The 24,525-nt window shown below is 41.4% G+C and overlaps 1 protein-coding gene across 1 annotated transcript in view; it reads right to left on the bottom strand.

Moving 5' to 3' along the window:
* LOC130356971 (uncharacterized) overlaps positions 1–24,525 on the bottom strand; it is a 116,263-nt gene that overhangs the window by 12,771 nt on the left and 78,967 nt on the right. Inside the window, exons 9-15 of the mRNA XM_056559199.1 lie at positions 23,180–23,319; positions 21,195–21,348; positions 18,261–18,336; positions 17,938–18,027; positions 15,303–15,393; positions 14,155–14,247; positions 12,483–12,511 (exon numbers count right to left, since the gene is read on the bottom strand). Coding sequence (XP_056415174.1) covers positions 12,483–12,511; positions 14,155–14,247; positions 15,303–15,393; positions 17,938–18,027; positions 18,261–18,336; positions 21,195–21,348; positions 23,180–23,319 — 673 coding nt within the window. The remainder of the gene's footprint in view (positions 1–12,482; positions 12,512–14,154; positions 14,248–15,302; positions 15,394–17,937; positions 18,028–18,260; positions 18,337–21,194; positions 21,349–23,179; positions 23,320–24,525) is intronic.

The raw sequence follows: 24,525 nt of genomic DNA, 5'->3' as shown, positions 1-24,525 counted from the left end.
CGCTGTACGGCGCTGCTAAGAAGTACTTAGCGCACAGCGCTGTACATTTACGGCGCAGCTTTCCTGGATCACCGTGTCTCCGGACACAGTGATCGGAACGGGATGACTGCTGCTATCTATCAGCAGCCATCCCGGCATATCGCCCAGGGGGGTCCTGAGACCCCCCATGTTGGTGATCACGGCAAATCGCCGGTCAATTCAGACCTGCGATTTTCCGCTATTCCTGATCAATCGGGTCTCTGGTCACCTGGTGCCCTGGAAAAAAAGGGTGAATGGGGCTGTCTGAGGCAGCCCCATTCACCCATACCCAGCAGGAGTGAGGTGGCATGGGTGTCGCCTCACGATCACGTGATTGATCGGTCGGAACGACCGATCAATCACGGACCTGCTGGGCGGTGATCGGGACGACGATCGGAGTGGAGATTGGCGTCGGCAGGGGTCCCCTCAGGATCGGTGGGGGAAACAGGAGCAGCAGGATCGGTCCCTGCGGCAGGATATCATGGAGGTAGGATACAGCAGTAGGTGAGGTCTGTTCACCTACTGTTGCTTAGCAACAACTCTCAGCATGCAAAGCCAAAGGGCATGCTGGGAGTTGTATTTTTGCAACAGCTAGCATTCCAATTACAACTCCCAGCATGCCCTTTGGTAGTCTGTGCATGCTGGGGGTTGTAGTTTTGCAACAGCTGAAGGCACATTTTTTCTATGAAAAAGTGTGCATTCACTGTTGCATAACTACAACTCCCAGCATGCGCAGACTACCAAAGGGCATGCTGGGAGTTGTAGCAGTGTGCCTCCAGCTGTTGCAAAACTACAACTCCCAGCCGCCCTTCGGCTGTCAACGCATGCTGATTGCTGCAGTTTTGCAACAGCTGGGGACACATTGGTTGTAAAACAGAGTTTGTTACCTAACTCAGTGTTTCGCAACCAGTGTGCCTCCAGCTGTTGCAAAAATACAACTCCCTGCATGCACTGAGATACTGTACATGCTGGGAGTTGTAGTTTTGTAACAGCTGGAGGCACACTGGTTGCGTTGAGTTAAGTAACAAACGCTCAGTGTTTCGCAACCAATGGGCCTCCAGGTGTTGCATAACTACAACTCCCAGCATGTATGGTCTGTCAGTGCATGCTGGGAGTTGTAGTTTTGCAACATCTGGAGGTTTGCCCCCCCCCCCCCATGTGAATGTACAGGGTACATTCACACGGGTGGGTTTACAGCAAGTTTTCTGCTGCAAGTTTGAGATGTGGCAAATTTTCCGCCGCGGCTCAAACTCCCAGCTCAAACTCACTGTAAACCCAACCATGTGAATGTACCCTAAAAACACTATACTACACTACACCTACACAAAATAGAAAGTAAAAACACTACATATACACATACCCCTACACAGTCCCCCCCCCCCCCCCATGAAAAAAAAAAAAAAAGTCTTGTACGGCACTGTTTCCAAAACAGAGCCTCCAGCTGTTAAAAAACAACAACTCCCTGTATTGCCAGACAGCCACTGACTGTCCAGGCATGCTGGGAGTTTTGCAACAGCTGAAGACACCCTGTTTGGGAAACACTGCCGTGGGGTATTTTTGTTGCGGATTCAAATCCCCAATTTAGGCCTCAAATGCGCATGGCACTCTCTCACTTCGGAGCCCTATCATATTTCAAGGAAACAGTTTAGGACCACATATGGGGTATTTCCGTACTCAGGAGAAATTGCAGTACAAATTTTGGGGGGCTTTTTCACCTTTTACCTCTTATGAAAAGGTAAAGTTGGGGTCTACACCAGCATGTTAGCGTAAAAAAAATTAATTTTTACACTAACATGCTGGTGTTGCCTCATACTTTTAATTTTCAAAAGCGGTAAAAGGAAAAAAAGACCCCCCAAATTTGTAACGCAATTTCTCCTGAATACGGAAATACCCCATATGTGGGCGTAAAATGTTCTACGGATGCACAACAAGGCTCAGGAGTGAGAGCGCACTATGTACATCTGAGGTCTAAATTGGTGATTTGCACAGGGGTGGCTGATTTTACAGCGGTTCTGACATAAACGCAAAACAATAAATACCCAGATGTCACCACATGTTGGAAACAACACCCCTTATGGAACGTAACAAGGGGTATAGTGAGCCTTAACACCCCACAGGTGTGTTTGACAAATTTTCGTTAAAGTTGGATGTGAAAATGGAAAAAATAAATTTTTCACTAAAATACTGGTGTTACCCTAAACAAGGGAGAATAGGACAAAAGCCCCCCAAAATTTCTTCTGAGTAAGAACATACCCCATATGTGGATGTAAAGTGCTCTGCGGGTGCACTACAATGCTCAGAAGAGAAGGAATGCCATTGGGATTTTGGAGAGAGAATGTGTCCGAAATTGAAGGCCATGTGGGTTTACAAAGCCCCCATAGTGCCAGAAATGTGGACCCCCCCCACATGTGACCCCATTTTGGAAACTACACCCCTCACAGATGTCTGAGAGATTTTTGGAACAGTGGTCCGTGAAAATGAAAAATTTTATTTTTCATTTGCTCAGCCCACTGTTCCAAAGATCTGTCAAACGCCAGTGGGGTGTAAATGTTCACTGCACCCCTTATTAAATTCTGTGAGGGTTGTAGTTTCCAAAATGGGGTCACATGTGGGGGAGGGGTCCACTGTTCTGGCACCACGGGGGGCATTGTAAACGCACGTGGCCCCCGACTTCTATTCCAACCAAATTCTTTCACCAAATGCCCAATGTCGCTCCTTCTCTTCTGAGCATTGTAGTTCACCCACAGAGCACTTTACATCCACATATGGGGTATTTCCATATTCAGAATAAATGGGGTTACACATTTTGGGAGGCTTTTTCTCCAATTACCCCTTGTGAAAATGAAAAATGTGGGGTAACATCAGCATTTTAGTGTCCAACTTTAGTGGAAATTTGTCAAACACTTGTGGGGTGTTAAGGCTCATTGTACCCCTTGTTACGTTCCTTGAGGGGTGTAGTTTCCAAAATAGTATGCCATGTGTTTTTTTTTCCGCTGTTCTGGCACCATAGGGGCTTCCTAAATGCGACATGCCCCCAAAAAACCATTTCAGCAAAATTTACTTTCCAAAAGCCAAATGTGACTTCTTCTCTTCTGAGCATTGTAGTGCACCAGCAGTGTATTTGATGTCCTTACATGGGGTATTTCCATACTCAGAAGAGATGGGGTTACAAATTTTAGGTGGCATTTTCTCCTATACCCCTTGCAAAAATGTAAAATTTGGGGGAAAACCAGCATTTTGGTGAAAAAAAAAATCATTTATACATCTGACTTTAACGAAAAGTCGTCAAACACCTGTGGGGTGTTAAGGCTCACTGGACCCCTTGTTACGTTCCTTGAGGGGTATAGTTTCCAAAATAGTATGCCATGTTGTTTTTTTGGCTGTTCTGGCACCATAGGGGCTTCCTAAATGGGACATGCCACCCAAAAACCATTTCAGAAAAACTTACTCTCCAAAATCCCATTGTAGCTCCTTCCCTTCTGAGCCTTGTAGTGCACCCACAGAGCACTTGACATCCACCTATGAGGTATTTCCTTACTCGAGAGAAATTGGGTTACCCCTTGTAAAATTTCAAAAACTGGGTCTACAAGAACATGAGTGTAAAAAATGAAGATTTTGAATTTTCTCCTTCATTTTGCTGCTATTCCTATGAAACACCTAAAGGGTTAACACACTTTCTTAATGTCATTTTGAATACTTTGGGGGGGGGGGGCAGTTTTTATAATGGGGTCATTTATGGGGTATTTCTAATATGAAGACCCCTCAAATCCACTTCAAAACTGAACTGGTCCCTGAAAAATTCCGCTTTTGAAAATTGTGAAAAATTGCTGCTGAACTTTGAAGCCCTCTGATGTCTTCCAAAAGTAAAATGTCAACTTTATAATACAAATATAAAGTAGACATATTGTATTTGTGAATCAATATATCATTTATTTGGAATATCCATTTTCCTTACAAGCTGACAGTGTCAAAGTTAGAAAAATGCACAACTTTCAAAATTTTTATGACATTTTGGGATTTTTCACAAAGAAAGGATGCAAGTAACGACTAAAATTTACCACTGTGTTAAAGTAGAATATGTCCCGAAAAAACTATCTCGGAATCAGAATAATCGGTAAAAGCATCCCAAAGTTATTAATGCATAAAGTGATAGTGGTCAGAATTGCAAAAAAGGGCTCAATCCTTAGGGGGTTAGTAAAGACAAGGTGCTATGATTGGTCAGACTAGTAAGTAAAACCATGTTGTCATATAATTAAACCATGCCAGTCTTAAAAATTATTTTAAAGTGACAGGTACACTTTTAGGGTATGTTCGCATGCTGACAACTAGCAGTAGGTTTACCACTGTGGGAAATCCACGGCGATCGCTGCTGCTGACTATTAACCCTTTAGATCGCCGCTGTCGATGTTGACAGCGGCGTCTAAAGGGACCTTGTAACCATCCCTGATGGTCCAGTTGGGTGGATCCCCCCCGAAGTGTAATCGCGTGGGATTGATCCACTGTGGAGGTAGCCAGATGGCTTACCTCTTCATCAATGGCTGCCAGGTTGATCTGCATTTTATTGAGCCTGCCTGGAGCAGTCCCAACCAAATGAGCAGAGATCACACAGATCAATGGAGTTCTATGGAACTGCATTGATCTGTATGAGGAATCCAATTATTCCTTCTTAAAGTCCCCTAAGGGACTAATAAAGTGGGGGAAAAAAAGTTTAATAAACACACATTATCCCCTTCCAGGTTAACCAGTTAAGGACGCAGGGCATACAGGTACGCCCCTGTTCCCGAGTCCTTAAGGACTCAGGGCATACCTGTACGTGCTGAGTCCCATTTTTGGGGATTAAATCGTTCTCACGAATGGAGAACACTTCAAAACCTGTGAGTCCCAACTGCTATCAGCAGCCAGGACCCAGGGTTAATGCTGGGCACCGTCGATTAACCCTTTAGATGCCACAATCAAAGTTGATTGCGATGTCTAAAGTGAAAGTAAAACTATCCCCGCAGCTCGAAGTCCCGATCAGCTTACTGGACGACAGGAGGGTCCTCACCTTCCTCCTCCTTGTCCGATCAGCAATTTACTGCTCCAACGCTGCTCGCAGGCTGGAGCAGCAGAGCGCCGATAACACTGATTAATGCTATACTATGGCATAGAATTGATCAGTGTATGCAATAAAAAGATTGCATGGTATAGCCCCCTGTGGGGGCTAAAGAAAAAGTGTTAAAAAAAAGAGAATAAATTTAATTTAAAAAAATCATATGCGGTTAGCTAAACTGCACGGTCGATGGCATACACTTAAAAAAAATAGTAATGGTCACTTCATATACCATAAAAACATTTATAAAAAGTGATCAAAAAGTCCAATCAACACAAAAAATGAGCCCTCATATAGCCCTGTACGTTGAAAAATAAAAAAGTTATAGGGGTCAGAAGATGACAAGTTTAAACATACTGTATACTAATTTTGGTGCATGTAGTTATACATTTTTTTAAGTAGTAAAATAAATAAATAAAACCTATATAAATCAGGCATCCCTGTAACCGTATGGACCTACAGAATAAAGATAATGTGTAATTTTTACTGAAAAGTGCACTGCGTAGAAATGGAAGCCCTAAAAAGTTGCAAAATGGCATTTTTCTTTCATTTCACCCCACAAATATTTTTTTTTGTTTCGACGCAGATTATGTAATAAAATAAGTGATGTCATTGCAAAGTACAATTGGTGACGCAAAAAACAAGCCCTTATATGGGTCTGTAGGTGCAAAATTGAACGTGTTATGATTTTTAGAAGGTGAGGAGGACAGAACGAAAGTGCAAAAACGAAAATTGTTTTGAGTCCTTAAGGGGTTTAAAGTTCACATCACCCCCCCCCCCCTCCTTTTCTCATTTTCTATGCACAAAACATGTAAACATAATAAAAATAAATGTATTTGGTATTGGCGCATGCATAATTGTCTGAATTATTCAAATATAACCTTTTATATCCCGTACGGTCAATGGTGTTAAAAAACAAACAAACCACAGAATAGCGTTTTTTTTAATAACATCATATCACAGAAAAAATGGAGTAAAAAGCTATCAAAAAGTCAGATAAATACCAAAATGGTACACATACAAACAAAAGATTGTGGTGCAATAAATGAGCCCTCATACAGCTCAGTATACAGGAAAATTAAAAGGTTTTAGGGGTCAAAAAATGACAAAACTAAAATTCTAAAAATTTTAGAATTTTAAATTAGAAAGACATGACCGAAACTAAATACATTTGGTATTGCTGTCAGGGCGACCTTAAAGGGTCACTCTCATTAAAACTAATTTTTGCTATTGCACTCCTTATGGTAAATGAAAAATATTTCTAATAAACTTTGTTTAAAAAAATTAAGTTTTCTATGTTTTATTTGTGCTTAACCTCTTAAGGACGCAGGGCGTATGGATACGCCCTGCATCCCGAGTCCTTAAGGACGCAGGGCGTATCCATACGCCCGTGGGAATTCCGGCCCCCACCGCTAGCCGGTTGGGGACCGGAGCCGGATGCCTGCTGAAATCGTTCAGCAGGCATCCCGGCATATCGCCCAGGGGGGTCATTATGCCCCCCCATGTCGGCGATCGCCGCAGATCGCTGGACAATTCAGTCCAGCGATCTGCGGCGATTCCGGGTCAATCGGGTCTCCAGTGACCTGGTGACCCGGAATTACTGGCTGTTCGGGGCCGTCTCTGACGGCCCCGAACAGCCAGAGCCTGCAGGGGTGAGGTGGCACTGGTGCCACCTCACGATCGCCCTGATTCGTCGGCCGGATTACCGGCCTACCAATCAGGGCGCCTGCTGCGGGCGTCACTCCCGCACCCGCTCCGCCCCTCTTCCGGAGGACGTGAGCGGGTGCGGGAAGACGACCCCCGGTGCTGGGGACCCCGATCCCCGGCGTCCATGTTGGGATCGGGGCCCCAGGAGCGACGGCGGCGGCGAGGGACAGCCTGCGATGGAGCAGCAGCAGGAGGTGAGTTACAGCCTCCTGCTGTTGCTTAGCAACAGCTCCCAGCATGCAAAAAGGGCATGCTGGGAGCTGTAGTTATGCAACAGCAGGAGGCAGACCACCACAACTCCCAGCATTCCCTTATGGGCATGCTGGGACTTATGGTTTTGCAACAGCTGGAGGCACATTTTTTTCTATGGAAAAGTGTACCTTCAGCTGTTGTATAACTACAACTCCCAGCTTGCACAAACAGCTAAAGTGCATGCTGGGAGTTGTAGTGGTGCATCTGCTGGTTGCATAACTACAACTCCCAGCATGCCCGTTGGCTGTCGGTGACTGCTGAGAGTTGTAGTTTTGCAACAGCTGAAGGCACACTGGTTGTGAAACCTAATTTTTTTTTTTTTACCTAACTCAGTGTTTCACGACCGGTGTGCCTCCAGCTGTTGCAAACTACAACTCCCAGCAGTCACCTTACACCATGCACCGTACATGCTGGGAGTTGTAGTTTTGCAACAGCTGGAGGCGCACTGGTTTTGAAACACTGAGTAAGGTCACAAACTCCGTGATACATAACCAGTGTGCCTACAGCTGTTGCAAAACTAAAACTCTCAGCATGTACAGTCTGTCAGTGCATGCTGGGAGTTGTAGTTATGCAACAGCTGGATGTCCCCCCCCCCCAATGTTAATGTACAGGGTACACTCACATGGGCGGAGGCTTACAGTAAGTATCGGGCTGCAAGTTTGAGCTGCAGCAAATTTTCTGCAACAGCTCAAACTGCCAGCGAGAAACTACTGTGAACCCCCGCCCGTGTGACTGTACCCTAAAAACACTACACTACACTAACACAAAATAAAATAAAAAGTAAAAAACACTACATATACACATACCCCTACACAGCCCCCCTCCCCTCCCCAATAAAAATGAAAAACAACTGGTACGCCACGGTTTCCAAAACAGAGCCTCCAGCTGTTGCAAAACAACAACTCCCAGTATTGTCGGACAGCCGTTGACTGTCCAGGCATGCTGGGAGTTTTGCAACAGCTGGAGGCACCCTGTTTGGGAATCACTGGCGTAGAATACCCCTATGTCCACCCCTATGCGATCCCTAATTTAGGCCTCAAATGCGCATGCCGCTCTCACTTTGGAGCCCTGTCGTATTTCAAGGCAACAGTTAAGGGTCACATATGGGGTATCGCCGTACTCGCGAGAAATTGGGCTTCAAATTTTGGGGGGTATTTTCTGCTTTTACCCTTTTTAAAAATGTAAAGTTTTTGGGAAAAGAAGCATTTTAGGTAAATTTTTTTTATTTTTTTTACATATGCAATAGTCGTGAAACGCCTGTGGGGTATTAAGGTTCACTTAACCCCTTGTTACATTCCCCGAGGGCTCTAGTTTCCAAAATGGTATGCCATGTGGGTTTTTTTTGCGGTCCAGGCACCATAGGGGCTTCCTAAATGCGGCATGCCCCCAGAGCAAAATTTGCTTTCAAAAAGCCAAATGTGACTCCTTCTCTTCTGAGACCTGTAGTGCGCCAACAGAGCACTTTTCACCCCCATATGGGGTGTTTTCTGAATCGGAAGAAATTGGGCTTCAAATTTTGGGGGGTATTTTCTGCTTTAACCCTTTGTATAAATGTAAATTTTTTGGGAAACCAAGCATTTTAGGAAAAATTTTTAATTTTTTTTTACATATGCAAAAGTCGTGAAACACCTGTAGGGTATTAAGGTTCACTTTACCCCTTGTTACGTTCCCCGAGGGGTCTAGTTTCCAAAATGGTATGCCATGTGTTTTTTTTTTGCTGTCCTGGCACCATAGGGGCTTCCTAAATGCGGCATGCCCCCAGAGCAAAATTTCCTTCAAAAAAGCCAAATGTGACTCCTTCTCTTCTGAGACCTGTAGTGCGCCAGCAGAGCACTTTTCACCCCCATATGGGGTGTTTTCTGAATCGGGAGAAATTGGGCTTCAAATTTTGGGGGGTGTTTTCTGCTATTACCCTTTTTAAAAATGTAAAACTTTAGGGAAACCAAGCATTTTAGGTAAAAAAATTATTTTTTTTTTTTACATATGCAAAAGTCGTGAATCACCTGTGGGGTATTAAGGTTCACATTACCCCTTGTTACGTTCCCCGAGGGGTCTAGTTTCCAAAATGGTATGCCATGTGGGGTTTTTTGCAGTTCTGGCACCATAGGGGCTTCCTAAAGGTGACATGCCCCCCAAAAACCATTTGACGCTCCTTCCCTTCTGAGCCCTCTACTGCGCCCGCCGAACACTTTACATAGACATATGAGGTATGTGCTTACTCGAGAGAAATTGGGTTTCAAATACAAGTAAAAATTTTCTCCTTTTTACCCCTTGCAAAAATTCAAAAATTGGGTCTACAAGAACATGCGAGTGTAAAAAATGAAGATTGTGAATTTTCTCCTTCACTTTGCTGCTATTCCTCTGAAACCCGTAAAGGGTTAAAACGCTTACTGAATGTCATTTTGAATACTTTCGGGGGTGCAGTTTTTATAATGGGGTCATTTATGGGGTATTTCTAATATGAAGACCCTTCAAATACACTTCAAACCTGAACTGGTCCCTGAAAAAAAGCGAGTTTCAAAATTTTGTGAAAAATTGGAAAATTGCTGCGGAACTTTGAAGCCCTCTGATGTCTTCCAAAAGTAAAAACTCATTAATTTTATGATGCAAATATAAAGTAGACATATTGTATATGTGAATAAAAAAAAAAATTTATTTTGAATATCCATTTTCCTTACAAGCAGAGAGCTTCAAAGTTAGAAAAATGCAAAATTTTCAAATTTTTCATCAAATTTTGGGATTTTTCACCAAGAAAGGATGCAAGTTACCAAAAAATTTTACCACTACTGTAAAGTAGAATATGTCACGAAAAAACAATCTCGGAATCAGATTGATAACTAAAAGCATTCCAGAGTTATTAATGTTTAAAGTGACAGTGGTCAGATTTGCAAAAAATGGCCGAGTCCTTAAGGTGAAAAAGGGCTCAGTCCTTAAGGGGTTAAAAAAGCTCAGGAGCACATTTTCCCTCAACTCATACACAGACTTTGGACCAAAGTCCAAACACAACAAGTGCCGCCTGGAGTGCTGAGGGGGGGGGGGGGGTGTCCAGCCTCATCCAATCATAGCTCCTCTCACACATAACTGCCATTTGCTGTTGGTTGGACACCCCCCCCCCCCTCAGCACTCCAGGCGGCACTTCCTGTGTTTGGACTTTGGTCCAAAGTCTGTGTATGAGTTGGGGGAAAATGTGCTCTTGAGCTTTGTTAAGCACAAATAAAAAATAGAAAACTTCATTTTTTATAAACAAAGTATATTAGAAATATTTTTCATTTACCATAAGGAGTGCAATAGCAAAAATTAGTTTTAATGAGAGTGCCCATTTAGGTATCAGAATAACATGTAAGTCTGACCACAAGGTGAATGGCGTAAAATAATAAAACCCCCAAACTTGCAAAATTCCATTTTATGTCTCAATTTCACCTCGCAAATAATTTTTGTTTTTGTTTCAGGGCATATGTTTTGGAAAAATGAAAGTTGTGATTACAAAGTACAATTGGCCCCGCAAAAACAAGCCCTCATATAGGTCTGTAGATGGAAAAATAGGAGTTATGGCTATTATAGGGCGAGTAGGAAAAAAATTAAAGTGCAAAAACTAAATAAATAAACTCCTAAAGATCTTATATGCATACTATTTTGGTTAAAATTATTTTGTGTACCAGGATAGGTTGATCGTCATGAGGGACAAGTAGATTTTTAGTCCCTTGGACAAGTAGTTTTTTAATAAATTTCCACACCCCTGCCCTAGTTGGGACATTTTAGGCAGACAGCTGTCGCATACGAGGGCAGTCATTCAAAGGACTGTCTGGCCGTACGATTGATTGCTGTATTGATCATGTGATCATGTGGCTGTATACCTCGATTATTGTCAGCAGCACGTGTCGGCAGAAAGGATGCCAATATGCAATGATCTATAGGCTTTGACCTATGCTATCAGCAGATGAACTATCTGTTGGTGATTGTTGCACATTTTAGGTTGTATAGACCTATTCAAGTTTTAATTACAATTATTAAAATCTGAATATGTGACAAAATTAGGAACAGATGATAGAGGACACATATAAAGGAAAGTCTGAGACTCCTTCACTTTACAAATCCATTCCTGGCTTTGCATTCAGTAATTGCAAATAACAACCTGAATGTGTGAACACAGCCTTACACCTGGTGATAATTGGCCTGTTTGGTTGATCACCTCCTCTTGTTTAAAGGTAAAAGGGCCTTAAAGGGGTACCCCAGTCCTAATAAATATTATTTTCTATCCAAAGGATAGGGGATAAGATGTCTGAGCGCGGGGGGCCCACCGCTGGGGACCGGCGCAAAATGTCATTCAGCACCCACCTTTGCGAGCTCTCCGCAGCACTGGAGGCTCCGAGTGTGCAGCATGACAACCACAGGGCTGGAGTATCGTGATGTCACGACTCTGCCCCGTGCGACGTCACTTCCCGCCCCCTTAATGCAGGTCTATGGGAGGGGGCGTGACGGGCATCAAAAAATGCCACTGGAGCCTAGCTAACTAGTCACTTTGGTAGAATCGCTCAAGCCGCCCAGGTGAGATGCAGTCCCCAGAAGATCCACTGCTGAATTCAGTGAATTGTGCAGTGGGGGCGGGGCTTCACAGGGGGTGGGGCTAAATTTACATATTCATTGTCTGTGACTCCACATCCTTGTGAAGTGGAGTCACTAAGCCCCGCTCCCCACTGATTCACTGAATTCAGCAGAGGATCTTCTGGGGGATATAACTCAGGACCTACTGGACATATTTAAGTAAGTGACCCCTTGTTGGACTCCTGTTCACCCACACTATAAGCCAGGTTTAGTGTGGGTGAACAGGCTGACCGTTTACCTTTAAAGGTGAAGCCGAGTGGTTGATTTGTGTAGAGGGTGGAGAATAGGTTGGGAGGGTGCTGGAGAAGCAAGACACTAAAGATCTATGTAAGGGAAACTCTGAAGAGAATTGCTGAGACTGGAAGAGGTCATCATGGTGGATTGGGCCCCAAGGAGAAAAAATTGGAATGAGAACGACCTTCAAGAGGTCACATGTATGTTGCTGGATCTAACTGCATTGTAATCACTCATATGGTCTGGAAAGCTCCTGTGTAGGTCTGATAGTCACTACTATATGGTCACTGTATGGGGTACTATACAAAAAGGAACATTTTTCACATATGACGCATGCTTTATTCATTGAATGCAGATACATTCTTTACAGTATTAATCTTTACAGTATTTTTTAGTTACTTTAACTATTATGCAGCAAAATGCTTTTCTTTTTCATTTTTGTGCTAGATAATTTATAGCAGATAAGTTCTATTATTCTCTGCTTCTCCTTATCATTGCTGCCTACTGGGCTGTAAAAAATAAATCTCAGGTATACAAATGGGAGAATGGGTTTGAAATGATAGGCTGCATTTATCATTACCTTTCTACTGAATCATCACCAATAGACACCTAGAATACAGAAAATAATATGTGACTGCATTGTACATTCATATCATAGCCACATGTGAAAAGAAAATGCTGAAACTTTTTAAAACTTAAAGGGGTACTCTGCCCTTAGACATCTTAACCCCTATCCAAATGATAGGGGATAAGATGTCTGATCACGGGGGGGGGGGGGGGAGGGGGTCACAGCCGTCACACCCCCTCCCATAGACATGAATTTAGGGGGCAAGGTGTGACGTGAATGTTAAGAATGCCGAGGTGATGACCACCCCCTCTTCCCGGCGATCAGATGTCTAGGGGTTAAAGCGTACATCCAACGATGGTGCTGGTGGAAGGATTTCTGTATAAAATTCAAGGCAGCTTCGTATCCCAAGACTTGGCACAAGGCTACATCGATCAGAATACGTCTTTGCCGGAAGACCCATGTAAGTTTTTGGCAAATCTGTCACTGAATCTGATTATAATTTTCAGAAACAGATTGCTGTAGAGCATACCCCTAGATTCAGGAATCTTCTGAGACAGATCTGAAGTCCCCAAGTGGGTCTGGGCTCTGAGACCATATTTTTCACTAGACAAAGCTGATAAAGTGCTCACGAGAGGGAATAATAGATTTTGGTTCCTGTTCGCTCTATCCAGCTTCTCCTGGCTGTACACAGGACAACTGGAGACAGTCAGTAGTCTTGCATTATAGTCCATGGGCTATTTTCAGCTTTTGAAGTGAGAGTATGTTCACACCTACAGGATCTGCTGCATATTTTTGCTGCATATATTCTGAAGCAGATTTTGTTACTTATTGAAGGTAATGGGTAGCAAAATCCGCTGCAAAAAATATGCGTAGATCCTAAAAACTAGCAAGTGGATTGGATGGATGCACTAATAGCCGTAAAAACTAGCAAGTGGATTGGATGGATTATGTGCAAAATAGTATATAGTAATGTCTAGCCTAGCAAAATTGGGAAGTAATCCCTATCAATGAGGTAGCAGTTAGATATGGCTCATTGGGCCAGAATTACTTGTTTTTTTTCTGGCAGTTTTTGGATATCTGCCACTGCAGTTTTTGAGCCAAAGCCAGAAGTGGGTCCATAAGGGATGAGAAGTGTAAGTCCTTCCTTGATATGTCCTATTCCTTTTGAATACACTTCTGGCTTTGCCTCAAAAACTGCAGTGGCGGTATTCCAAAAACAGCCAGAAAAAAAAACAAGTAGAAACTTAGCCTATAAGTGTTTCTGTCAAAGTTTTTTTTCAGATTTTTCACAGCTCCGAAACCGTTTTTTTCATATGCCCTGAGATATTTTCGAAAGGTTTTCCTACAGTTTTTGGTGCAAATTTGCACATAATGGTGAAGCTACCTAGCTGGCCAATCTTATATTTATCTATTTTCTCATTAGTGAAATAATTTGGCGCAATTTAGCGCAGAGGGGTGTACGTAAAAAAAACAAAAAAACGTATACACTAACCAACAAGTACAGTTAATAAATGTGACCGTATTTAAAAACTCGACAATCTTAGTAAACCTGGGCCGCTGCCTATTTCACTGTCTATGAGGAGAAACACTGCAGCAACTCAAGGAAGAAAATATATTTCTTCTAACGCCTTCATTGAGCCTAGATAAGTGGAAAGTATATAATGAGATAAATATCGATCTTTACCCTTCTTTGCTGTAATAGCCTCCTGATCTCTTCTTGCAATTCATTTATTTGCTGTGTCGCCTTTTTCTCTATTTCATAGCTGCGCTGTTGTTCCTGGTTTAAAACATAATCAAGGAAGAGTAACAAACACATAACCATGGAAAGGTCACCAATACATAATTCATATATGTTCTCTTCTTATAATATCATACCTAACGGGAATTAGAATCTCTTTCAATTGCACAAATAACATAAATATCTAACCTTATATCGTATTGTATTTGATGCCATCTCTTATACAGACATTTATAAAGTGTTGCTACAAGAATAGTTGTATTGTGATATCATCACATACCATCACAATGGGAAAATTAATACAAATCATGTATATAATCAGCTTTTTAAAGTATAATGTAAGTTTTGCAGTTAGATCAAGGAGTGTATTAACACTCTTAGTATTGCGTCTGCCAAAGAAGCATGCTATGCTATTACCGCTCCTGACCTTCCTATACACGTCAATGTACAGCACAACTTTAGCATATGGTTTATGGCCGTATTTAATATTGCCCTAGTGTTTCCACAAATACATATACTCTAGAAGTCATTCTCACAAAGGCATCCAATGGCAGCACATGGAAGACCAATAGGGGCATGAACGGAATGATGGCACAGCGGTCAGTAGTGTAGCACCTGGGATATGGAAGCATATCTGACTAAGGATGTCTGAATGGAGTTTGTATGTTCATATTTGTGTGGGTTTCCTCTAAGTACTCCGGTATCCCCCTACAGTCCCAAAATATACTGAAAAGTTAATGTGAGTCCCATTTAGACAGGTACAATCTTTGTACAGCATGGCAGATTTTTTTACCGCCATATAAATGAGGGAATTATTATAATTATTATTTTTAATCATTTAAATTAATAACCTGGCTATAAATAGGCACATGACTAATAAGGGGACTGGTTGGCTTTGACACAGCTGATTGACTATTATTGAGATAATTTTGCTGAATGGTGGACAGTATTATTCTATTTCCAGTGTGAAAAGAGGACATATCAGGTTCATCGCATGGAGAATTTGGGAAAAAAATGTGCACAACCATTATCAGTTACCTGTTCAGTTATGCAACTTTTATTGCAATTGCAAACAATGCAGTGTTATCGCAAACCTGTTGAAGCTGCTTGTGAAGAGAAGTTTTATCCTCTTCATATTTTCTTCTGGTTTCTGCCATAACTTGTTCAAGCCTTTCTTCCTGTTGCCTATGCACCATATGGCCAGAGAGATTATATAGTCAGTAATTGCATCTTAAAGAACTGAATTGCAGCCTTGGGGACCAGAGCAGAACAAAAAGTTTATCATATATATATATATTTTGTGTGGGTTAATGGTCAGTTTGACAAGTGCGGGCCAGAGGAAGCGCCTTTGTGCGTGAAACTAGTTGCTGCCCCCGGCCGTTCCATCACGGGCTCCCTGTGTACCTGTCTGTATGATGCACTACTAGCTGAATAAGTTTATCCCGGCAAGAATCCTGGTGAGTGCGTTATCCTTTCACTTCTCCGCTCCTTGATGTGATTCGCACTGCTGTTTTGTTCTTGGATAAGAGCACCTCCAGTTGGGACTACTCGGATACATACAGTTATACATTCTATTTGACTTTATAGTGGATATATGAACTGTCTCCATACACCAGTATTAGTGGTGCCGAACAATACTGTCTTATTGTTTCAGTTTGATAAAACACTGTTTGAAAATTATAAATAAAAACTTGAAGTATGATGGCCGTGGGCATACTATCGACTGCCAAATATTGAAGCATGATGACAGTGGGCATACTATCGACTGCCAAAGATTGAAGCATGATGACCGTGGGCATACTATCGACTGCCAAAGGTTGAAGCATGATGACAGTGGGCATACTATCGACTGCCAAAGATTGAAGCATGATGACAGTGGGCATACTATCGACTGCCAAAGATTGAAGCATGATGACAGTGGGCATACTATCGACTGCCAAAGATTGAAGCATGATGACCGTGGGCATACTATCGACTGCCAAAGATTGAAGCATGATGACAGTGGGCATACTATTGACTGCCAAAGGTGCAATCAGCCACATTGGATTTTTTTGGGCAAAGCACAAGTGTATGAAAGCCAGGATTCAAGTCCTACAGGAACCCATGGGAATGAAGTTCCTGCACTTTTTCCTGCGCAAGAAGACTGTTCCTATTAGCAGGAGTCCTGTAGTTCCAGCCCTTGAGTGGACATCTTGGGTGAGTTCCAATACTTTTTTCCCAGACTTGACCCCTGATAAAAGAACAAGTGTATAACATGATTGACTGAAGTTTGACAATCACTTGCCTCTTTACAGATGCCTAGCAAATTGCTGCTGAGATCATTTGTATGGCTAATGAAAGTCCACTTTAATGGTCCCTGTCAAAAAATATCAAAAGTTTTGATCCGTTGGGGTCTGGGTGTTCCGACACCGAGGGGTTAATAGAATGAGCCAGGAGAAGAGCATGCTTAATGCTAAGGAATGATCTCAGTCACTGGGATAGAGAGTGGGAGAGAAAAGTACTTAGCGGGGTGAGTACTATAGGACATAGCAAAAGTTTTTTTTAAATGTGACCGGTACACTTTAAAGGGGCACTCCCCTGGAAAACATAAGTATTTTTTTTTAATCAACTGGTGCCAGAAAGTTAAACAGATTTGTAAATTAATTCTATTTAAAAACGTAACCCTTCCAGTACTTATCAGCTGCTCTATGCTCCACGGGAAGTTATTTTCTTTTTGAATTTCCTTTCTGTCTGACCACAGTGCTCTCTGCTGACACCTCTGTCCATTTTAGGAATTGCCTGGAGCAGGATAGGTTTGCTATGGGGATTTGCTCCTACTCTGGACAGTTCCTAAAATGGACAGAGGTGTCAGCAGAGAGCACTGTGGTCAGACGGAAAAGAAATGATAAAAGAAAAGAACTTCCTGTGGAGTATACAACAGCTGATAAGTCCTGGATGGATTAAGATTTTTAAATAGAAGTAAATTACAAATCTGTTAAACTTTCTGGCACCAGTTGATTTGAAAAATAAAATGTTTTCCAGTAGAGTACCCCTTTAATTCTCTGTCTTGCTTTAAAAGTACAAATTGTGCATATGATTGCTCACTTGAGTGTATTCAATCACTATAAATGAGTTTGATCATAAATAATAATTATTTTAAAATTATTTTTAAAGTCATGGAAATGTGTGTGGAAAGTGAACACTACAGGCCCATGGCACATGGCACAGTATAGCGGCACAAAAAGATGGTCTGGTTCTTTATAATGCTTGGATGCAATATAGTAATAAACCTCTGCAAAAAAAAAAATAAAATGGCAGTTCTTCTGGAAGGGCTCATCGATTCCCCTCCTTACAAGGCATGGGTTGGGGTTGTGATATCAATCAGGTATGTAGTACAGCTATCGTAGTGTGTAGGGCCTCATGTACGCAAAAGTTTTATACTTCTATAGAATCCTCCCCGCTTCTCAGCTATTTAGTTAGTTTAGACTAAAAGGTCTAGAAGAAAGTCAACTTGAGTAGTCGCCTTCAGGAAGCATTCAGGTTCACGCCTCATTAACAACCGAGCTGTGTTGACCGCCTCCATGACAATTTATGCCAGTGTTTACCAACCAGAGTGCTTCCAGCTATTGCAAAACTACAACGCTTAGCATGCTTGCTGGGAGTTGTAGTTTTTCAACAGCTGGAGGCACCTCGGATGAAAAACACTGGTCTATAAACCAATAGGGTTGGTCATTACTGTTTAGCTTTCACCTTTTCTGCCGCTCCTCCTGCTGATATCTTTTTTGTTCTTCTCTCTGTTCTTTTTCAGTCTTCTGTCTTTTTAAGGCTTCTCGTTCTTCTCTGCAATTACACAAATAATGAAAGACAACACTGACATTATACGACTAATAGGATGACTTATTGTGCATTTGCCTTGTCCCTTGTCTGCGATATCGTTGTGTCTCCTGATAAAAGGGGTTGAGATCATTTTATTTTCAGCAAACTGTCTTAATGGATTTTTTTTATCAGGATCATTCTAATGGAAACATTTAATCTATGCCGATAGGATATCTTTTGTTTAAAACTTGATTTACCTTGCGTGTCTTCTATCTTGTGGTCTTGTTCTTGGATATGTTGTCACTTTGGTAACATAACTCCAATGTGGGGTAGCTTAAAATGCATAGGAAATTGTATTAGATGTAACTTTTTATAGAATTCCAAAATGTCAGCTGAAATTCTTAGTCCATTTTTCCCACCAAACAACCTGCCCAAAATATGCATGGCTTCAGTATAAAAAAAAAAAAAATAAAAAAAAATAAATATATATATATATATATACTCAGAATTTCCTCCAACAACAACGGGATTACTTGGGCATTGAGAGAGCTTCAGGACAACCATGGACAGGTAAATGTTTGTTGAATACCCAGCATGCAACACGTTTCGAGGGCCAATTCGGCTTCTTCATTTGCCTGAAGAAGCAGGATTGGCCTGTGAAATCCGTTGAATGCTGGGTAGTAAACAAACTTTTACCTTTCCACGTTGTTCTAAAGTTCTCTCTCTAGAAAATATAAATAGAAAACTATTCAGGCAAAGTGAGGCTTAAGAATAAATTTGAAACTCTTTATTTATTTTATTTTATTATTATTTATTTATCAATTTTGCCTGTTTCTTTTTAAACTCTTTGAAACTTTTTATTTATTTATTTTATTATTATTTATTTATCAATTTTGCCTGTTTCTTTTTACCCTTTTATTTCACTTTGGTTTTCGTGGACATGCACCAAATTTATCATTTGGTACAAGTTGTTAACAATTTTGGCTCAAATGTTGAAATCAGCTGTTCACAGCGCCTTTTACACAGAACTTACCGCCACAGAGGACGCGTATTTTACCCTGTAGAGCGGCCATTTCAGGGTCCCTCCTGCAGTATATCAGCAAGCGACGTGAGTTATTTTCTTTTGTGGGGTTTATAGCCACCATGTGAAATGGATTTTATTTTCAACTTGGGTAGTTTTTTCTTTTGGTTACTTTAGTGCTTACCTTTCCTGAACCTGTGCGGCCATGTCCAATGCTGGCTCAACGGAGGGTGAAGGTTCCACAGAGACAACTATGTCGCAGGATAGTATTGAGCAGCCCTGGAGGCGTCGCTGCTTTCACAAAAAAATTTTTAATGTATTTTGACGCCTTTACATTTTCTGACATTGCTATGTGTGTTTTTCATGTGCAAAATTTCTTGGCGGTGAATTGCGACAAAAAAACCCTAAAGGCGCAAAATTGCGCCAAAGATCGATTGGCACAAATGATGAATTACTGACTAAAGTTAAAATCACACACAGAACCGTGCGATTTTGAGAGAGTTGTAAAAATGACAGTGGAGAGAATGCGCCAAACTTTGGTGCAAAAAGACACTGCGCCAAAGTATTGCACCAATGTTACGTGAAAAAAACCACATAAATCCTTTGATAAATACCCCCCTTTTTTTCTGCCACAAAACTGGCATACAAGCCTTCATACAAACAGTTTTATATTCCTGTAGATCCCCTTTAAAATTGGCAACCTCCATTTTTTTATTTATAACTTTTATCTAAAGTAATATTTTTTCTTTCATCAAACCGTAGTAACTTATTTTAAACATCTAAACAATGTTGGGTGGATCAGCTGAACTGCACTACCAGGCTAAAGCTTAAATCTCCATGAGAAAAAAGTAAATCCTATACATAACATACAAGCTGTGCTCAAATTAAACCATGTTACCTGTAGTAGGCATTTTACCTGCGGCCATCTGGGACCCCGCACTACCTCAATGAATGTTGTTTCGTGGGCAAACCCGATTCGTCAGGGCCTGACGAAGTGGGTTTGCCCACGAAAAGACATCCCTAAATGGCCGTTGGTAATGTGCCTGCTACAGGTAATATGGTTTAATTTGAGAACAGCTTGAATGTTATTTATATGATTTACTTTTTTCTCATGAAGATTTATGCTTTAGCCTGGTAGTAGTCTATTGTCCAATATTACATCTCATGATCTGGTCTTGGGATTTCCCTGTGGTTTCATTGGGGTTTATGTTTTTTTTTTTATAGGGGATATGTCCTTGTCTGGTGTTTTTGTGACATTTTGCACTAATAAAATTGATTTATTTATTGTATTTTGTGTACATTCTTTGGGTGACATATGTAGGTTTTATAGTTTAAGGTTTGATGTTACCTGTTGTTTGGTGATAGGTCCCACAGAAGATGATAGGTTGACAATAACAATCATTATGAAAAGCGTAAAATATGAAACTCCAAAATAATAGCAGACAAAAAAATCCCCCCCTGAAGAAGCAAAGTAGGTGAAACGTACACTGGGATGTCTTGTAATATGCATTTTACTTTGTCCATGTGCTTTTTTGCAGCAGTAACACTCCTGATTTAGGTGGTTTCACTGCAATGAAAGTCCACTTTGAAATGTGATACCCTTAGCCACTCTATTTCTGCCATATTATATAGTTTGTGCAGGATATAAAGTATACATTGAGTCGTGAATTTATAGGTCTAGATCATCATGTGCCATCACATAAACAGATATAGGGTGGTTATCCTATTTTCTCCTATATGTATATGGCTATATTGTTTGGCTTATTTGTCATACCTATTTTACTAGTGACTAGTGTCATTTTCCATTCCTCACTGAATACAGACCTTATTTTGATATTGTATACTGGATGGTGAATTGAATCAGGACCTGCAGAGCTTTTTTTGAGTAGTACATTTTTAATGTGTTTTGTCTAATTTTTTTTGTACTAAAAAAGTGTAAATGTTTTTGATAATGTTCCTGTCTGTGCTTTTTTTGGAGTTTCATGTTGGAAATAGATATTATTTATTTAGCCCTTGTTTTACAGTAGTTATGGTGAACTCTGAACCTGGTGGCTGTCCCATAGGGCTTTACTCTTCAGAAAAACACAAATTCTGTCAAATCATTTGAACATTTCTAGTTTGCAAGGCTCACAATGCTATATCACTCTTACATAAGAAATCTTCTACAAACCTTGTGTTGGATCGTGAACTGGAAATTCGTTGTTTCCTCCCTTATTCAGTGAATTAAAGAGATCTTGATAAAAATGCTTATTTATTATAGTCTGAAATTCCTGAACAGATAGAGACACTCCGGCTGTTTTGAGTACTGCTTGCATTTCAGTAGGCTAGAAATAAAGAAATACAATATTACATTTATCATTAACCATCTGTCCATTGTCCAGTGCTTTTGGAAAGGCTAAGCCAGGCTGCATCAGTGACTCAGCGATCGACAGCATTTTAGCTCACTGGACGTGGTCGCTGGGGTCCAATGAGTCAACTGAGCTAGCCAGGATGTAAAACTTGATACTTTAGATGCCGGGATTGGCATTGATCATGGCCTTTAAATGATAGGCAGTGCCACTGGCAGTGAAGCAAGCGCAGCTCCTGTGCTCGCTTAAAAGTTCCTTAATGCTCCAGGGCATACATTAATGCATTGGTGCCTTAAAGAGTACCTGTCACCAAATAAAACTTTTGATATAGTGTTCCATGTGTAATTAGCAGACACTTTCCCATTCACTTACTTTTAAAATTATCAACATAAATGTTTTCACAATGTAATAGAAAAAATGGCCACTAGGTGGTGCTGTTCTGGTCCCTGCTGCAATTAATACAGTGAGTTTGGTCTCCTCCCGGCCTGGCAGGGGACCAAACTCAGGAAGTGCTTCTGGTTGCACTGAACTTGATTGACAGCTACACAGAGCCTCACTGAAAGCTGCACAGACTGAAAGCTGTACAGAGCCTCACTGAAAGCTGCACAGACTGAAAGCTGCACAGAGCCTTCTATCTGAGGGTGGAAGTGGTCCCCCAGCAGGCTTCAGTGATGTAATGCCTGCTGGGAAATGCCCACTTTCTCCTTCTTGGAGATTGCACTATGTGAGCAAGAAGAAAGGTATGATACAGAGCTTTTTAAATCTCTGAATTATTTTTTTAAGCATGGGAGGGGAGTTAAGAGTTGTTAGGGAATATAGCCTCAGTTAGTTTAGAAAAGCTTATTTGGTGACAGGTACTCTTTAAGTTCCGGACGATGAGGCCGTAAATTTACACCCTGTGTCCTTAACGGGTGTGGCACACATCTAAGGCAACACGGATGTTGCTTAGGGACAACTTTGTAAATGGCCTTAAGTGACCCAGCCATAGCCCTGATCTAAACCGAATTGAGACCTTAAACAGACCTGAAAATGGCTTCCACTGAGGGTCGCCATCCATTCCGAAATGAGCTTAAGAAGATCTGCAGAGTAGAATGGCAGAAAATCCCCAAATCCACGTGTGCAACTTGTGGCATTAACCCTAAAAAGACTGAAGGCTGTAATCACTGCCAAAGGGGCTTCAACTGAGTACTAAGTAAAGGGTCTGAATACTTATCTGCACAGGCGGCTCTACCATTAGGTAGCCACCGAAGGCCCACGCTCGCTGTGGCCTCACATCCACCTATCCCATTCCTCCTAAGAAATTATTGTACAGGAACAGAGAACAGGAATCCCCGCTCCTGTGCTTTACCACAGTTCCGAGTGCTTATAGTGCAAGCTGCACGCGATGACATCATCTCAACGCACACAGGCTGTAATACAAATCCTGACACAAACTATGGCCCAGGAGGAGGAGAAGAGAAGGTGTTGCAGCTCTGGAGCTCACACTGAGTGCTGCTGCACCAGACAGATTGGAGCGCGAGCAATGAATGGCAGGTAAAGGTGCAACACAGAGCAAGGGGGCAATGAGGGGGGCAGGAGGGTAGAAGGAGGCACTAACAGCGGGAAATGTGAAATAGGGAACAGGGGGCATTATAGGGAGCAGGGTCACTAAGATAAAGGGGGTAGGGTGAGTCTGTAAGGGGGGGGGGAGAGGACAAGTATTTAAAGGGGGACAGATAACAAATGCAATTCAGAATAATCCATCTCTGGATATACAGACCTATGGAACTTTTAATATACAAATCTACAAAATGTGCATTTAACTTACTGTGTTTGAGCTGCTGAGATGCCTTTTTAGTAATATGAGAAAAGCTAAACCATAAGCTGGGAAGCAGTCAAACTCTGGCTCATTGAGTCCCATGATGTACTGGTCCCACACATGGAGTAATGTATTCATATTCAGGTAACCTGTCGCATGAGACAATATACATATAATGAACAATAAGGAAACCAGTCACATCTAAAACATAGTAGATCTACATCTGGAAATTCACCATACAGTCCAACTATAACAATAAAAAAAAGTGTAAAACTGACTTAACAAAACCTGTTATCACTTTCATGTTGCCTGAACCACAACTCATCGGGGTGGTCTTCAGTGGCTTCTCCCTACCCCCCCTCCCCAGCCTTAAAGGGGTATTCCAGGCAAAACCTTTTTTTATATATATCAACTGGCTCCGGAAAGTTAAACAGATTTGTAAATTACTTCTATTAAAAAATCTTAATCCTTCCAATAGTTATCAGCTTCTGAAGTTTTCTGTCTAACTGCTCAATGATGATGTCACATTCCGGGAGCTGTGCATGATGGGAGAATATCCCCATAGGAACTGCACAGCTCCCGGGACGTCAGTCATCAGAGAGCAGTTAGACAGAAAACAACAACTCAACTTCAGAAGCTAATAACTATTGGAAGGATTAAGATTTTTTAATAGAAGTAATTTACAAATCTGTTTAACTTTCCGGAGCCAGTTGATATATAAAAAAAAGTTTTGGCCTGGAATACCCCTTTAATTGTCACTCTGATCTCTCACTATTTGGGTATAGGTCAAAATCTATCAATCAAGGCTGGTGGGGAAGGCAAAAGCCACCAGGGACCACCCCGATGATCTATTTTTCAGGCAGCATAAAAGTGATGAAATGTTCCCTATAATTTACATTAAAAAAGGTAAACTATTTTAGGCTTTTGCTCTCATCATTAGTCTTTTTCCACATTTTTGCTTATGACATCTGTAGAGTCTGCAGGGAGATCTTATATCTCTAAGACATACTGTCCTTAAAGTTATTTTTAGTATTATACATAGTAAAGCTCTGAAGCTTGAGACGTCAGAGAAATTGCGTCTTGCTCCCTTTCCTTCATTTACTATGAAAATCAGGTTCTAATGAAAGTCATACAGGATAATGGCTGTGCTAATGTAATGCTAATATAATGATGACTTCTGCAGACAAATATACAGTGGTCCCTCAAGTTACAATATTAATCGGTTCCAGGACGACCATTGTATGTTGAATCCATTGTATGTTGAGACCATAACTCTATGGAAACCTGGTAATTTGTTCTGAAACCCCAAAATGGAAAAAGGAAAAAGTGAGGATTAAAAAAAAAAAAATAAGTAG

Source organism: Hyla sarda, chromosome 2 (assembly GCF_029499605.1).
Source record: "Hyla sarda isolate aHylSar1 chromosome 2, aHylSar1.hap1, whole genome shotgun sequence".
Lineage (NCBI taxonomy): Eukaryota > Metazoa > Chordata > Amphibia > Anura > Hylidae > Hyla > Hyla sarda.
Note: the sequence above shows the minus strand (reverse complement) of the source record. Positions and strands in the feature narration are given on the sequence as shown.